This window comes from Zingiber officinale, chromosome 9B, assembly GCF_018446385.1.
Source record: "Zingiber officinale cultivar Zhangliang chromosome 9B, Zo_v1.1, whole genome shotgun sequence".
In the NCBI taxonomy this organism is placed as follows: domain Eukaryota; kingdom Viridiplantae; phylum Streptophyta; class Magnoliopsida; order Zingiberales; family Zingiberaceae; genus Zingiber; species Zingiber officinale.
The window spans coordinates 56,522,726-56,541,087 of record NC_056003.1 but is presented as its reverse complement, the minus strand read 5'-3'; the positions used below and the strand labels follow the sequence as shown (position 1 = coordinate 56,541,087).

The 18,362-nt window shown below is 37.1% G+C and overlaps 1 protein-coding gene across 1 annotated transcript; it reads right to left on the bottom strand.

The window, feature by feature from the left end:
- Positions 1-7,439: 7,439 nt before the first annotated feature.
- LOC122024767 lies at positions 7,440-9,178 on the bottom strand. Its single transcript, XM_042583461.1, has 2 exons — positions 8,308-9,178; positions 7,440-7,633 (listed from the first exon to the last, which is right to left on the bottom strand). The coding sequence occupies exon 1, from the start codon at positions 9,141-9,143 to the stop codon at positions 8,316-8,318; it is 828 nt and encodes a 275-aa protein (XP_042439395.1). The 5' UTR covers positions 9,144-9,178; the 3' UTR covers positions 7,440-7,633; positions 8,308-8,315.
- Between the last annotated feature and the right edge of the window lie 9,184 nt (positions 9,179-18,362).

Sequence of the window (18,362 nt, the reverse complement as noted above, 5' to 3'; positions counted from 1 at the left end):
TTACCCATTCTTCTACAGGAGTTACCAAGATAAAAGAGTCTCTTCCCCTTAATCTTCCTCCTTTATGAGCGGCCTTTTATCTTTCTCGCATTTATATATAAGATGGCCAAGGAATCAAAAGATGAGAGGAATGAGTAAGTAATCGATAAGGAGAATATTTAGTAGAGAGGGATTTAGCTCGTGGAATCTTGAAGAGCTTTCCGATTCTTTTGTGATTGTTCTTCTGATGATAAGGGAAGATCAAGATCTACTACGGAAGATCATTGAGTCTTACAGATTTCATATTTTTGTATTTTATGTATTTAGCTTTACAATGGTATCAGAGCAAACGTTGAATGCATAATAGATTTTTCTGCTTGCTATATGATCATGTTACCATAAAAGCACAACATCTCTTATGCTTGTAGATCATGTTACTATAAAAGGATCCGTACAAGAGATGCTAATAGATCTGTTCGATTGGAATGCACCTATTCATTGCCGAATGAATCATGGACGAAGTTTGCTCTATTGGATTCCACCGTCGCTAGGTCCATATATAGCTGGGCATACTCGCAATCTGCAGCCATCGCCGAACCCCGAGCACAACAAATAATAACCACGAAGTTTGTCTCCATTTCTAGCTAGACGATTAAGAGGTCAATCCTCCAATTATGACCAACGGGCGAGGCGGGTTAGAAGTGATGGTGACGTGGGTGCTAGCGACGGGGAAGAGAAAAGCAACGTGGGTGATAGAGAACAAAAATCAAAGTATTAGGTTTCATACCAAGAATTAAGTTTTGTGCATATGTTTCGACAAAGTTTTTTTTTTGGCGGCCATTAAGTTTATTATTAATGCAATAAACTATGGTTTATTAATGTATGAAAAAATACTTTTGAAACTCATGCATGTTGGAAATAATGTCAATGCCGATAGTGTTAGTAAATTTTTTAATTCATGCATGTTGTAATTAATTAAAAAATAGTTTAATTAAATTGAAATTTTCAATTAATTGGGTATGAACTTGAATAATTGGGTCATTGAGATCCTGGTCTAGTTCAAACCATTGGTTGGTTTAATTAGACTATTTTAGTCTAGTTAGACCAAGGTCTAGTTTAAATCATTAGTTGGTTTAAATATATCAGGTTAGTCCTTTTAGATCTCGTTATGGTTCAAATCATTGGTTGGTTTAATCAGATCAGTTTGATTTAATCAGGCCGCATTGAATCTAATTGGACTAAACTTTTCCAGATTTGATCAAGTAGACTAGATTTGTTCTAATAGACCATATTTGATCAAAATTGGGTCAAATTGTCTAATGGGTTACGATTGATCAAATAAACATTGATTTGATCAATAAGTCTAGTTTAGGCTTAAATGAGCTTAAATTAAACAACAACAACTAAACATCCTAATTATATTAGTTCTAATGAGGACAAAGGACTTAGGATATAATTATCCAATTGATTGGTCCAATGTGTTAGTCAACTATAGCTCCTCAAATAAAGAAAATTTATTTTTCTTATTTGCTTAGTTATTCTGTATATTGGTTCTATGCATGTGTGAATTAAAATGAATCGGTTTTATTACTAGTTTGTCAATTTTGTACTGATATTGTTATTTTCAATTCTAAATGGATGATATTCACGATGACCCGTCGTGACATGCGATGCAACGAGCTAAGAGAGGAGATTGAGTATGACACAATTTACAGACTCAGAGGACATATTGAAAGGCTCGATCGACTGTTCTGGAAGCTTGAGTAAGAAGAGTTTCCAATCCTAGATAATTATAGGATCTGAGTTTTGGTCTAATCGCTATCAATACATCTCGATGAAGTAGCACACCATTTATGGGGGCTCTCCGAAGGGCGAATCCCATATGCACAATTATGTATTGAGCTACTTCACAATGTGGATAAAGAGGATCCCGAGTTTGAGGAGGATCTACAAAAGAATCCGAATGTAGAGCCAATAAAATTTTTTGAAGATGGTCTACCTAAGATTGCCCTAATTGAGTCCAAGATGAAAGAGATAATGTTGACTGCTACACTAGTGTTTATCCTAGTGACAGTAGTATTAGCTTATCTAACTTATTAGAATGTTGTTGTTATTACTGATGTTATGTATGAACAGTATTAACCCATTAAGTTTAATAAAATTATGTAGAGAAACTATTGTTATATATGAACAATACTACTTTATGAAATGTTATGTTATGAGTTAACAAACTTGAAAATGAGTAGTTCAGTTCATGATTAGTTCATGTTTGATTAATGATTTGTTTATTCTATGATTAGTTCATTTGTTAGAATGTGTGTAATAGTATTGATCAATATTAATTTAATTGATCATACAAATGATGAATGGAAACGTAATTATCACTTGATTTTGTAAACTAATTCAAATTAACATTAAGTCAATCATATATTGCATACATATGAATTACACTGAATAACTAAATAATATGTTTATTTATAGATTATGGCAACTAAGAATATCATAGTTGAACTTAATAAGAGAGAGAAATTATATGAGGATAATTGCAAAATCTGCCATCTCAAGATACAAGAAGTTCAAGAGGAACAAGAAGTTCTAGAGGCTGTAAATTAGTTCATGGAAGAACTAGCTAATAGTTCTGTAACACAACACAGACGTAACCTTGATACCTATAAGACATAGAAAAGGAAGGACTCTACTGCTAAGGGAATATTGATTAGTTTAATGGCAGATGACCTGATATTTGAGTGTGAGCCATTACCATGGGCTCATGCTGTCTGGGCGCAATGCTTAAAGAGAAGTGCAGTGGAGTAAGTCTCAGTAAGCTTCATTAGTTGACAATTAAATTTGATAGTTATAAAAAATATCCAAATGTCACCATGACCCAACATCTGACGGAAATGATGAATATGATTCGGGAGCTAAAGATTGTTGGTCATAAGTTGACTGATGAACAACAGGTTCAAGCGGTAATTCATTCTCTTTCTGATTTTTGGAAAATAATGAAAAGAACCTGACTCACAGTGAAAGTATCAAAACTTTCATTAATGTCTCATGCCATATTAAATTGGAGGTTGAGAGAATAGAATTAGCAAGAATATCTGGTTAAATTTTTGTAGTTGAAGGTTCTGGATCTAAGAATTAGAAAAAATGGTTTAAGAAAGGAAAGAAAAAGGGAAAAGAAGCTAGTGTTGTTGATGGACAAGGCCCAATCAAGAAGAAAGTAAAAAAGTATGGAAAGAAACCTTAAAGTAAGATGACTTGCTATAATTATGGCAAGAAGGGTCACTTTGCTCAGGAATGTACTGAGCCAAGGAAGGTATATCCATATTTTTCTTCTTTCCATGAGCATTATGTTGCTAGTTCAGTATTGTTTGTTGATTTTTATCCTTTATAAATTATAGATTCAGGAGAAACGAATCATATAGCTCGTGATTAAGCTACACACGTGAAGTACCGTCGGGTACTAGCTAACAACAAATGGATATATATGAGAAACAATGCAAGGATTGAAGTCAATGGAATTAACACTTGAAAACTCAACCTATGTGGTGGACATACTTTGTTTCTACTTGATGTCATGTATGCTTCTAAAATTTGACGAAATCTGGTTTTCCTTAATAGTCTTCTTGATTTGGGTTATTGTATAAACTTTTATAGTCATTGTGTGGAACTAAGGATTAACTTTGTGTTAATAGGATATGATTATGTAATAAATGATTTCATGGTTCTTGATGTAGAATCAAATAACAATTATGGAAATGATGGTTATTTTTCAAATATTTCTCTTACTAGTGATGCTGATATTAATGATGAAGTTTAGCATGCTAAACTAGGATATATATGACAAGAACGAATAAATAGATTAGCTAAAGAGGGTATGTTCGACACGCATACTAAAGTTAACTTATCTATATGTGAGCATTGTCTTGCTAGAAAAGAAATTAAGAAACCATTTGATAAGGCTATTAGAGCTGAATCACCATTGCAATTAATTCATTCAAATATTTGTGGTCAAATGAATGTGAAGACTAGAAATAAAAGTTCTTATTTCATTACAGTGAATGTGAAGGTTAGAAATAAAAGTTCTTATTTCACTACATTTATTTATGACTTTACATACTTTGGTCATGTGTATTTGATTTCTCATAAATTTGAAGTATTAGACTGTTTCAATCATTAATTGAACGAAGTTGAGAATCAATTAGATCATAAGCTTAATACCTTATGCACTGAATGAGGATGTGAATATTTGTCTGATTAGTTTAAAATAATGTGTAATGAGAAAGAGATCATTAGACAGCTAATTATCCCAGGAACTCCACAACAAAATGGGTTGCTAAAAGAAGAAATTGAACTCTTCTAGATATGGTTAGGTGTATGATGGCTCAAGCAAATTTATCAATTTCCTATTGGAGAGATTCATTATTAGTTACAACCTATATACTTTACTAAGTGTATTCTAAATCTATTTCATCTACTTTATATGAACGATGGATAGACAGAAAATCAGATTTGACTAATCTAAGACCTTAGGGGTCAGTTGCTTATATTCATGATAAGACTTATAAATATAGAAAATTAGGACCCAGAGGTAATAAATATATTTTTATATAGTATTCTGATACTTCTAAGGGTTATATTTTATTGGTGAGCAACAAGATGGAGTCATCTCTAAAATAGAGTCCAGAGATAATATTTTTCTTGAAATTAAATTCCCAATAAGAGGTGAAGTCAATAAAATAATTTCTTTATTTGCAATAGATGAAGAGGATAATGTTTCTTTATCAACAAATGAGGAATCACGAAAGATGCTTGAATCTAGTCAACCTAGTGGGAGTAATTTGCCAAGTAATAAGTTACTTCTCAACAACTCAACTTACGAAAAAGTGTTTGTAAGATTAAATCTTGGAAGTGGGTTGATATTGAGAATGAAGCATTAATGACATTCCCAGTTGACAACAATGAACCTCGAATGATTGAGGAAGCATTGAGATGCTCAGTTAGATAAAAATAGAAAGTTGTAATGGATGAGGAAATAGAGTCAATGAGAAAGAATTAAGTTTGAGATTTAGTCGATCTTCCTCCGAGCTAAAGGGCTATTGAGAATAAGTGGATTCTCAAAATCAAGAGGAAAGTGGATGGATTGATTAATCGATACAAAACTCGACTAGTTGCAAAAGGATATACCTAAATGAAGGGTATTATTTTTGAAGAGAAGCTGAGTGCATCTTAGGAGTGAAGATCATGAAAGATCAATCAAAAAGGCTTTTGGATTTATTTCAAGAGGCTTATATCACTAAGATACTAAAACACTTCAATATGTCGAATTGTAACATTGTATCCCAAGACTCCTGAAAAAATAGTCAAAATGAAGAAAAAAACCTGTGCTAGTGCTATTAGTAGTTTGATGTACACTATGTTGTGTATTGGTCATGATATAAGCTATGTTATTGTCTTGGTTAGACGTTTCTAGTTAAACTCAGGATCGAGACACTGAAAGTGGTGAAGAGAATATTAAAATACCTCAAAAGGATAATAAATTATTGTATATATTTCCAAGGATCTAAAATGAGCATGAAGAACTATATAGATGCAAATTAGGTGGGAGACCTTGATGACAGAAAATCCACATCTGACTTCTTTCTAAATGGTGGTGCTATCTCATGGAATAGCAAGAAGCAGACTTATATAGTCTTGTTGACAATGAAAGTTGTGTGGCTTAGTTTGTGTAGCCTTGTCGACAATAGAAGTTATATGGCTGGGCTTGTGTAGCCTTGTCGATAATGGAAGCTGTGTGGCTTACGTAGCGGATCTGCAAGAAGCTGTCTGATTAAGAAGGTTCTTAAAGCATCTAAAGATTGCTGAGAACAGTGGGAGTTTTGTTACAGTATTTTGTGATAGTCAAGTTGCTATAGCATTTTCCCAAGATCCCAAATATCATAGCAAAGGTAAACATATAGAAATTAAGTATAATTTTGTAAGGAATATTGTTGACAAGAAAAGGATAGTTCTTGAGTACATCCCTATATGTAATATGCTTGCAAATCCTTTTACTAAGTCATTGACTAAAGAGTCATTTCAAGGATATTAGAAGTCTTTATGACTTCATAAAATGTAACATGTTGTAAAATATCATGATCTATTCAGTGTATATGTTGTTACATTTTGGATTAAAGTCTCGATTAATATGTTGGTAGGTTGAGATTAGTTTACTCACATGGACAATCATCTCTATTTGTTAAGTATAAATAGAGGTAAGATCGTTACGTATGAGACAGCTTATGTAGTTGTGATAGAGACATACCCATAAGTTAAGGTTACCTTGATAATTGTATCAAGATGAGATCATTTATGTAATGATCAGAGTAAATAAATCCACTATTTACTGAATCTGCTTAAAGTCAGATTAGAATTCATATGTTGAATTCAGGATTAGACATTAGCTATGTCTAGATTGAAATCTGTACGGTGTTAAATTTTGAGAAAAATATGCGATCTTTTTAGTAAAGAGAAAAATATCGTAGCATGTGATTCATACCATGTGTGTTATGACGATAATAAAAGTAGTAGGAGAATAGATGTCTGCTTCTCTATTATTTGAGACGTTTGAGATTATAAGTTAATCTCAATCTTACCCTAAGTGACTATTTAGCTGTCTACTTAAAGTTCTGATCAGTGTTTATTACTTTAGGATGTTTTTTATTGGCTATAAGTGATTCAGTTTATGGAGTAGAACTAAGAAAGTGACTGATTAGAATGAATAGATTAGAGCTAAAAAGGAAGATTAAATAGATTTATATCTTTTGATGTTATTTATTAGTTGACCCATTTCTGTTGTTTATAGAAATGTTTGTGAATATTAGAATATGGAACATGCCTTTGACATAATAGTCATTATGAGGGATTAGAAATGCTCATATTGATATAAATGAAAATAATTTAATCTGGTGGTAAAGGCAAATTATTGATGTCTCTGATTCGTTTTATAGAGTAGCTATGTAAGGTGTAACAATCTTCTTAGCAATAATTGCTCAGTGTACTTGTTGTCACATGAACCATTTTTCCTAAAGTATGGATTAGATGTTCTTATTTGATCTTTGTGATTAATTAGTGTTTTGCTCTAGTCTTTGTGACTCCGCGCCCCTGCTTATATGGTCTTTGTGACTAGTTAACTTTTATGGATTGACTTGGACGAGTGAGAGATATAAGAGTTATGAAGATGAAAGAGTGTCTCTTCCCCTTCACCCTTCTCCTTTATGAGCGACATTTCATCTTCCTCGCTTTTATATATGAGGCGTTCAAAGAATCGAAAGGTGAGCGGAGTGAGCAAGTAATCGACAAGGAGAATATCTAATAGAGTGGGATTTGGCTCGTGGAATCTTGAAGAGTTTTCCGATTCATTCGTGATCATTCTTCCGACGATAAGTAAAGATCAAAATTTACTATAGGAGATCACTATAAATTTTATATTTCTATATTTCATGCATTTAGATTAGCATCTTCTCCTTTTAATTATGAAGTACAAGATCATTTTCCAAGTACAAACACAATTATGTATGAAGTCGCAGAGTTGCATGTACCAAGTATCCGTGAGCGATATACATATACATCTACCAATGCGCGCATATCCTTATCATGCGAGAATGCATGCCTGCAAATACAATAAATTGAAAATGAAAATGAAAATGAAAATAAAAACTTTAAGGAAATAAGGAGCATCCTAAATTATAGAAATTGTCAAGAAGATATTTCTTTTATATATAAAATAGTTAAAATAATATTTCAATATATATATTTTTTATTTAAACATATTTTTATTTTAATATTAGTATAATAGTGATGGAATAACTATTATAACGTATTAAAATAAATAGATTCAATTTAATAAAAAATATTATATGAAAACTACTTTTATATAAATAATTCATTATTTATTTTATCAAATTTATTTAAACTTCATAGATATTCGATTCTTAATTAAAAACATTTTAAAGTTATTATAATAGCTATTAAATAGTTACTATAATATTATATATAGTAGCTATTTATAATGTAATAACTACTAAACAGATCATGCTATAATAATTTTTATGGGATTTTAATTATTTTTATATAATTTTAACCATATTAATAAAGAATTTTTATATAAAAATATCATATTAATTATTAAAAAATATTAAAATAAATATATTTTTATTATTAAAATATATTATTATTATTTATTATTGATAAAATGAGTGGTAAAAGGATAAGATGGGGCCGTCTTTGTTTTTCCGCCTAAAATAAAAATAATTGTTTGACGAAGCGAGAAATTGTAGAACGTACGCGTTGTGCTACGGCCGAGGAAGCTGGCGGCGCCGGTCCAATTCCACGGCGCGGCGCGGCCGTTGCACTGGCGACTCCTCTCGCTGGAGGTCGAATTCGAAAACTTGGCGCTGCTTCTTGATGAACGCATCCACGGGCCCAACAAGCTCGTCCTTCTTCACCGCCGGAACCTCCCTTTTCCTCCTCCCGCCGCCTGCTTCCTCCTCCTCCTTCACCCTCCTCCTCCTCCTCCCCTTCTCCTCCTTCATCCTGCAGATCGTTTTCCAAATCTCCTCCATCGACTTGTTATGTTCCCATCCGCCTTCCGCCTTGCTCGGCAAAGGAGGGCCGCAGCACTCGTCGAAGAAGGACGCGGAGTAGGCGGTGGCGATCGGCGGCGCTGAAGGCGCAACATCAGCACCCTTCCATGCCGTCGAGTCAGCCACCCCATCCCACGAGAACTCCTCCTCTGCCGCCACCGCCGCCTCCTTCCCCACCGTTAACACAGGCTCTCTGAGCCACCACGCCGGCCCTTGAGAGGCCGCCGACGGCTCATCCACATGGCAGTACTCTCGCTGCTGCTGCTGCGCCTCCTCTTGCGGCTTGAAGAACAGGAAGTCGTAGAAGTTCTCCACGGAGGATGCCATCGTCGCCGGAGCAGCTTGAGGATCAACAACGGTGCCATTACTTACGGCGACTTTCTTCTTGCAGCGCCAGAGAGCGAAGGGGATGAGCAAGCTGTAGCGGTGGAGCAAGGGGAGGAGGTCGGGGGAGTAGGGGATGAGGAACCAGGCAGCCACGCCGATAATCAAGAAGTAGTTCTTCACCACCCAAACTAGTTTTTCCGATATCTCCATCTTCGAGTTCTCTTTACTCCATGGATGAATTAAAAGAAAAAGATAATGGATGTTTGGTGATCATCATATCATTAATTAATGTGTTTAATTATTGACCTTGACTTCTATAAAGTCAACGGAAGTATATCTTGTGGCCAAGTTGTCGGGCTAAAATTAGTTAGGCCTCCGTTAGATTGACTTGACTTCTGTAACGTAACGTTTGTTTGATTTGATGAAGTTTTTTCTCTCAGTTTTTTATGATGACAATTTACCGAAAGGTACTCCTAACTTTTATGATAATCCAAATCAGGCACTATACTATTTGTTAGAAGGCATATGGATTCCTAAAACAAAAAAAAAAAAAAAAAAACTCTTCTACTCAATTTGCTTAGTTGAACCACATGTAGTTTTGATTTGTTAGCCAAAGTAAGACAGTCGAATAATCCTAGAGATAAAATTAAAGTGTCATCCAAATCCTTCTCAAATAGCCCATTTTTCTACTTGTTCCGACTATAATTATTTAAAATTTCTGTCTTAATTTTCTCTATGATAGTTACGTTCGATCATATGATATCTATTCAAGTCATCCCAATTGTTCATCCGCCGATATACCAGGGTTGAAGGAAGAGAATACATAATTCATGCGGTTTAAGTAATTGTTCCTCGGGACAAGGTATTAGACAAGTCGATGTCTTTAGACTCCTTATACTTTTTTTTTTTAAAAAAATATTATACGCTCGTACTCCCTTAGTGATTAATATTCAAAGAGAAATCCGACTCTTATACCAATAGAGGAGGGGGAATAGTTGCTCACGGATTTTGATTTATTCATTTCATTTACTATTCAAATTAATGCAGTGAAATAGATAGAGATAAATTGAAAACATAATAACAAGAACAGACTAATATAACGTTGTGCATATATAGTTCTCCTAAGAACTGCTATGTGCACGACTTATGATTTATAAGATGGATCACTCCTTACAATGCCACTATATTTTCTTCTTCTCAGATGCCTTCGAAAGGCAGAACAACCTCTTACTGTCCTTTTCTTATAAGCAACACACAAATATACAAGAAAAATAGAGGATATGAATGAGTTCACTTTTGATCACTTGTTACTTGTTCTTTTTTGCTCGAGGATGACTTTATAATCCAACAACATTCAACTAAAACTTGCCCAGAACAACCATGTGAAAGTCTTCACAAAACCAGACTTCATAAACCTCTACACCAGTTTGTAAATCACTTACCGTACCAATCGATTGTTCAACGCCTATTAGTCCACTTAACTAACTATTATTGCAACCTTATCATCCAGTGGATGTTTTTGTACGTTGACTCAATTCAAACAGTGAGCAAGATGTTTCTAGTAGTTGACTACGTAGTCGACTTAATTCACTTTAGTCAATTGATGATACGGTGGAATAGTCATCCACGTGGTATAGCTGCAAGTCAACCAAGAGGAGGCTCGAGTCAAATAAAATTGAGCTTGGGGTTGATTTGACCACGGACCCTAAGCCATGACCTGTTGAGTCATATTCGAGGTGAGTCTGACTTACACCTAGCTCTAATTCAACATGGCGACTTGAGTCTCCTCACTCGGGAGTACAAGATTGACTCTTCTCACTCAGGAATAGAAGCCCGACTCTCATTTGAGAGTACAAGCCCAAATCCCCTCATGTGAGAGTACAAACCTGACTCCCCTCGCTAGGGAGTAGGAGCTTGATTCCGAGTATCCAACTCAATACCCAACTACTGACTTGAGTATCTTGAACGCCTCCATCCCAAGTACAATTGTGCTAGAGTAGGGAGGACGTGGCTAACAAAGGATGCAAAGGACATGAGACTACTCGTTTAATTGAATATGAGGAGAACGTGAGACAACCAAAACATGGGATGAAGTGACATCCACTCACCCAGAATGTGGCTAGCCGGGGACGTGAATAAGGGGATGACGTGACATAGCCTTGTAATATAAAAGGGAGTAGGCTCCTGCGGGTAGAAGTATGCTCAAGAGGACATCTTTTTCCTTACTTTCGGCTTCCTCTTTTTCTGCTCCTTGATCACCAAGATATGACTTAGCATCTGAATGGGTACGTCAAAATATGTTTTGGCATCCATTCTAATCCTCTTTTTGTTGTCTCAGAGGCTCCTCGAAATGCATCCATCCCAGCTAATTCAGGGTCGCTTTGGTAGAAGCCAACCTGATTTGTATCTTGTCGGTCGAAAGTAACAAACCGTGGGTACTTTGCTTAGTCATCCCATCTCTTGATCTTGGCGACGCATTCGGTGCTCACTGGTGGTTTGCTTTGCTACCCGCAGGGTTTTTCGGTCGGGCTCTTTGGTTAGCTCGCTGGCCTGTCGTCGATACAGCCAAGTCATTCGCTGCTCGACAGTCAGCTGCGGTCTCCGATTGTTGCTGCACCATCTTTGCATCTTGGGCATTGATTAGTATTTCCAGCTCTTCTTGAGTTAACATCACTATGGTGAGTCATCCAACGTCTTCCATCTTCACGTCTCAGATGTAAGTGTAGTTTCCTACAGACAACACCAAATATTATTTTGTCCGAAAGCTGAGAAGATGATAGGATGGGAACATGTCTCTACGATTGGCTGGATGAATACTCCTTGCTATCCTGCAAAACCAAGAGCGTTAGTGCTAGGCCAGAAAGGGGTTCTTGGCGTTGATCCTCAGATGTTCAAGTCAGTCCTCTGTTCAGTGGAGAATAATAGCAAAAAAACTATAGCAATGAGCGTGTTGAATAGTAAAGTATCTCATACCTCCACCTGTGGATGAGAACCCCTTTTATAGTGTTACTATAATGTCTATGCACACATCTCAAAGCATATGCATATTTTCCAAAGTATCATAGGAAAAGACAAATCAAAAAGTGTCTTTGACAGTTTTCCTTAAGCGAGCACATAAATCTCTGATATGATAGGCTGGAAGCTTCTAAAGTACGATTTGCATGCTGGACATGCTCTATTGTCATGGGCACAAACTTCCAAAAGGGTACGATGAGATATGCTTACGGATCCCTTTATAGGCCGACCGGAAGCCGCTCGATCGGGACATCACCATCTCGGCCGTATAGAGTAAGTTTGCTAACCTATCCTTCATTCGGCTATCTAGTTGTCAGAGGGCTGCATGCCGTCCGACCAGACATAAGGTCTACTCAGGCGGGATGGTGGGTCAGGAAACTTATTATTTGTCTCTTAACTCCAGTCGTAAGTTTATAGAGGGCGGTTGTTTGGACGGTCTCATCCAACCAGCATTGAGAGCTCATTCAGCTAACCTTGCCTGATCTGTAGCCCTGGTTCCTTGACCGTTTGACTTTGACCTTTACGTCAGCCTGCCTTCAATGCTCTAGTGATAGGTGAAGAAAGGTTGGAATTTGATCTATCCAAATCTCCTAACCATGTCTCTCTTCTTCTAAGTGACTGTAGCATGGTAGATGCATACCAAATAGAGGAATGAAAGTTCCATCCTCATGGGAGACTGCCGGACACTGTGCATAATCCGACAAGCATTGGAAGAAGGCTCTCAATCGAAAACGAAAAATATATCTTCCCAGCAAGAGCCCGGATGAAGGAGGGACCTTGAGCATCCACCATCAGAGGGAAAATCCATCCCTTTGATTACATAGCTCTGAGATGATCTTAGATGGGGTCGAGCTAAAAGACTTAAAACAAACGTTGCTTGGGAGATAACCCAAGGATTTCTCTTTCATTTGCTTTTATTTTTCTTTCTTTATCAGTTTATCTAATGTGCTTTAATTTTGATTTTAGGTTTATTATAACCTCCATGAGTTGGCCATGATCCTCCCATAGGCATGGAGGCATCGGTGAAAATGTAAAAGAGGAAGGCCATGGAAAAACTTAACAAGACACTAACCTCAGGAACTGTCTGTGTCTCATAGACATGATTGTGTGTACTCTCCGGAAAGAACAGAGCATGTCTGTGTCATTTAACACAGCCGTGTGAAGCTGGCCAAGAGGATTCAAGTTATGGTCATGTTATTTGACACGACTATGTCAATCTGATTGAGAGGAGTCAAGGTGTGGCAATGTCAAATGACACGACCATATGATTTTAGCAGAGAATAATCAAGCTACGACTGTGTCATTTGACACGACCATGCACAAAGTCGTGTATGTGAAAAAAAACATGGTTGTGCTTCATTTTGACATGGCCATGCCATATACACCAAGTTGAATACAGCTTGACTGTGTCTTATTAGCACGATTGCGGGAGGTGAGCACGCCCCCACACACCCCCTTCTTTTTTCCCCCTTTCTTTCTCTCCAAGAAACACCTCTTATCTCCTCATCTCCAAGCTTCCATCTCTTCAACCTCTTTCAAGATTTTCTTCAGTCCCTTAACATCTCCATCTCGATCTTCTTCCTCAAGACTTTTCCTTTCTTGAGATCTCTTTGGTAGATCCAGATCTAGATTTAGATAAAGATCCAAAGAGCTCTCTCCTTTATTCTTCTCCAAGATCTTCTCTTCTCTTCCTTCTTTCTCCAATAATCACCCCCAACTTTGCTTTAACCATGTCTAACATTTTGAAAATGATTTATTATGGAAGTGGTGGATCTAGCGGAGGTGATTATCCTAGGAGGACAAAGGAAAAAGGAAGACTTCTTCCAAGGACAAGGGTAAATGAATCTCATGCGACGAAGGTAATGACAATGAATATGATATTGCTTTTAAAAATTTTGAGCAAAAGTCTAGATTTGATTATCTCGTTATCCATAAATTAGTGTGCACTAGATATTTGGACCCTACTACTGTAGAAGTCTTAGGGAGTAAAGAGGACATATATAGATTAGTTAATTAGTGCTTTTGACTGGAATGACATGATGTACTCACACCAACCAACTTATCCCCGCCTTACCCTAGAGTTTTTGAGCTCACTAGAGACCCACTTTTCCTCTGATGAAGACTATATTGGTACAATTAGCTTTAGGCTGATGAATCAAGAATTTTAGTGGACTCTAAATGATTTTAATAATTATTTTGGCCTATCTAAGGGGGATCTTGTAAGTTTGATTATAATTTCAATAGCATTTCTTTCTAGAATTCAATTACTAGACTTAATGAAACCTATGACCTTTCTCATTCTAAAGCTTCTTATATGCAAATCCCTATATTTTGATACCTCTACCATGGAATGGGTAAAACTATTTTCAGTAGAGGAGAAAGTGATGGGGCGGTGATAACCATGATTTCATTGCATTATTTTGATTCATATATGTATGGTTTGATGTTGATTTCATATGTTAAAATCATGGTTACATCACATTTTATGCATAGTGTGTATTTTTGGACTTAATTGCAAATTATATTATTTTTGGTATTATTTGATGCTAATATTTGATTCTTATTTTGTAGGCATCAAAGGATCTTAGATTTGGATCTATTTGGACCGAAATTGGGCTCAAATCGGAGTTCAAACGATATTATCTAGCCATTAAGCATTATGAGCCGTTCATCAAGAATAGGACAGATCTGACCATCCGTTGAAGATCTGGCCGATTCAACTTAATGGGGATCAGATCTGAGCCATTGATGAAGATCCAGAAGTTTTGATCCAGATCTGAGTTCATCTAGCCATTGATCAAGCCGAATTAATCTGGGCCGTTCAATGAAGACTGGGCCGATATGGGCCATCCAGTGATGATCTGATCGATCCGACCTACGGAAGGGTAGATCTAGACCCTAGATCAACATCAGTACCTTCAGATCAGATTTTGGATGACTTTTCACCATTGATTTAGCCCGGAATCATCTCAACCATCAATTCCAGATCCAGATCTGATTTAAATGAGAAGCTACAGTACCCAGCTTCTTCTTCGATCCTCCACAGCGTTGTTCTTTGTCCCGGCGCGCGTCTTCTTCGGAATTTCGGCTCCTTCTCCTTTCAATCTCCCGAGCTTCAATCTCGGTGGAGAGCTTCTCGGCGGTATCATCTCGATCTTCTGGAGCCATTGGAGGGTGTTCTCTCCGGTGGAATTTGGCTCGCGGCATCTCCCCGTTTCACCTGAGATTTGGAGGTGGTCCTCCAAATCCGAGCTCCGATTCTCATCAGAAGCGTTCGGCGGTGGTCCTTCGGCGTTGCTGAACTCCATCCGACGTCCATCCGCGTTCCATAGCTTCCCATCAGATCCAGAGACCAGATTTCCAGATTTTCGGCATTTATGGGTTCCGGGATGTTCTTAGCTCGCCGGGGGTGGTCCGTCGGTGTCGTTGAGCACTCCTTGAATTGAGACGCAGCTTAGATGCTCCACTGAGGTCCAAGTTGGGTGGTCTCGACTTTGGCACTCTTGTGTGACGGCTTGAGTGTGAAGTTTGGTGAGATTGGTTGTGAGTTGGATTGGTTAGGGTTTAGTTCACTTTTATTATTGTTTTGTAACTTAGAACAGATTACTTTTATGTTTTGTTATATTTTTATGCAAGTAGTTAGCATTTCTTTCCTTGTTGAAGCTTAGTTTAATTTTAATTTGTGCTTGATTAATTGTTTAGTTGGGTAGTTTTAAGTTAGGGTTTTAATTGGTGTTGTAGATCAGATTTATTTGCATCTTGTATTTCATTCCTTAGTTTAAGAGTGTGTCAATGATTTAATCTTAATGTAGGAGTGACAATGCGTTAAGGTTTGATTGTTGGCACATAGGTAGGTTTTAGTTATGCTTTAGGTTAATTTCTTTACTGCTGTGTTTTCCTTTGTAGATTTATATTCAAAGCTTTAAAACCCCCAACTCCATTTTTATATCGAAAACCCCAAAAATAGGAATAAAAAGATAATCCTAAATTACATCATACTGTTGGTTCCTCGAGAGCGATCTTGGGCTCGTTACTACAACGTTATTGCAAAATTAAGGGGTTCAGTGGAATATACATTTGTACAATTTGATTAGCGGATGTGACAGATTCGCCTCACCAAATTTTGTCGCATTGCCGGGGAAATTGTAATATGCAATGTTTAGTAATTTTAGGATTGTTGTTTTGATTGCTTTCATGATTATATATCTATGTGTTGATTTTACCTGTTCCTGAGTCTTCTGATTTTATTTGCTAGTGTTTCAGTGTAAGAACAGGAAATTCATGTGACCATGGATCCATATCATCAGTATTTTGGAGATGGGATGGAGAATTATTTTTATCAGCCTCAGACTCAGTTCTATCAGTCCTACCTACCTATGGAGCAGCGGAATAGGTATGAGGATGCACAAGAACAAATTGAAGAATCAATGTGGAAATGCAATGAAGTTATGCAACAAATGAGAGAGCATCAAGAGCAACAATTTGCAAGGATACAGAATATTCAGAGTCAGTTAGATCAGATTGCATCATCCGTTAATCAGTTACAAGCACAGAACTCTAGTGGAGAGATGGAGAGTAGTGATTTTGTCAGGCCTGACCCTATTCCCATTTATTCACAAGATTTATCTAATTTTATTTGTGATGATGATGTAGTTGTTCAGATATCTGATTCTACTGATAGTGTTGCTTTAGATGTTGTTGAAGATGCAGGTATTGTTGCAGAAGATGATATAAGTGTAGGGGAGTGCTTACTGGAAGCATTACCTCAAGAATCACCAAGAATGGAGGATGTAAGTGTAGGGACTTGTGCTATGGAGCCAAGCACCAAAGAATCACTACATGAAGTTGAACATTCGCCAGAACTGGAGTCTGAGCATTTATTTGAGGAGAAAGAGGTAATAAGCACCACTCCAGGTACCTCTCAAGATGACAAGGTGAGTATTTTGTGTAATTTTTCAGAGAATTTTATTGAGGTACCAATTGTTGACTTTATTAGTTGTGATGTAATTTTTGATATATATTTTACCCACACTAATATTCTCCTATTTTCTTTTTACCCCACGTGTATGTGGGAGGTGTTTTCTGTAACGACCCGCCTTCTGGGCACTGGCTGTAAGGCCGATCGTCACAATAATGCTAAACTATACTGTGCGGAAAGCTGGGCTAATTAAAATTTTACTCTACTAATGACGGATACAACTGATAAGAAAGGTCTAAAGACCTTCTTTGCTGGTGTACATATGCTAAGAAGGGGAAACTGAACATCCCAACTGAGCTAGGGACTAGAAACTAACTTCCCAACTACCTACCGGCCTGCTGATCGATCTACAGGTCGATCGAAGCTGGGGATGTTCTGTTCCCGACTGGATCGGTCGGCTGACTGATCCAGGTGTGGTTGGGTCGGTCGGTCAGACCGATCCAGGTATGTCTGGATCGGTCGACTGACCGATCCAGGCACCCGAAACATCTGCAATCGCTACTGTATCGCGCTGGATCGGTTGGCTGACCGATCCAGGAGGATACAGTAGCATACTGTATCTATCTGGATCGGTCGGCTGACCGATCCAGTGGCACTGCCCAGGCTCTGATCGGTCTGGAGACCGATCAGAGTTCTGATTTCGCCCGGGAACTCTGATTTTAGCACTTTGGCGTGCCAAAATCTCACACAACAATTCTAAAATCAATGAAAATACATTCTAACAACTATTAACCAGCATTCTAACATAATTACTAACAAACTAAATGAATCTCCCATGATTTAAACACTCTAAGGTTCAAAATTGCATAAAAGAAGAAATACTAAGACTTCTACTATTTAAGCTTGCTAAAACCCCTGAGGATCTTTTATTCCAGTTCCTTCCACACACATCTTGATCTGCATTGACCTCCAGCCTCCGCTACTGGTCCACTTTTCATTTACCTTTATCTGCAGTATAAGAAAAGTAGTATCTATAAGCTAAAAAGCTTAGTAAGAAACCATCTACCTCACAAAAACATGCAACGATGCAAATATGATTTTAAATCATGCTGTTTAAAACCTATGCTGGATATACTGAATAAACTAAGCATGGCATGACATATAAGCATACAATCATGACATATCTAAAGCTGATCATACAAACATGTATAACAACTGCACACAAAGTGATCATGCATATTCACACGGAAAAGCTAAGCTGGAGCATGATACTGACTGAAACTGAACTAAGCCAAAACTGATCTTAAACTATAATCACTGGATTAGATTAAGAGTTTGAAAGCTAATATCATAATAAGTGAAAATAGTAATCATGCTGCTGTTTGGGCCCGGCAACTGTACTTGCTATGCGCGCATCTCTAACTAGACCCGGGGTTGCAAATCTCGAATTTAGTAGAGCTACTAGGTTATCTAAACCTAGGGACCGACTATGGGAG

Bases quoted from the DNA above. Each gene is read 5' to 3' on its own strand.
- LOC122024767 (XM_042583461.1), bottom strand. From the start codon at position 9,143: ATGGAGATATCGGAAAAACTAGTTTGGGTGGTGAAGAACTACTTCTTG.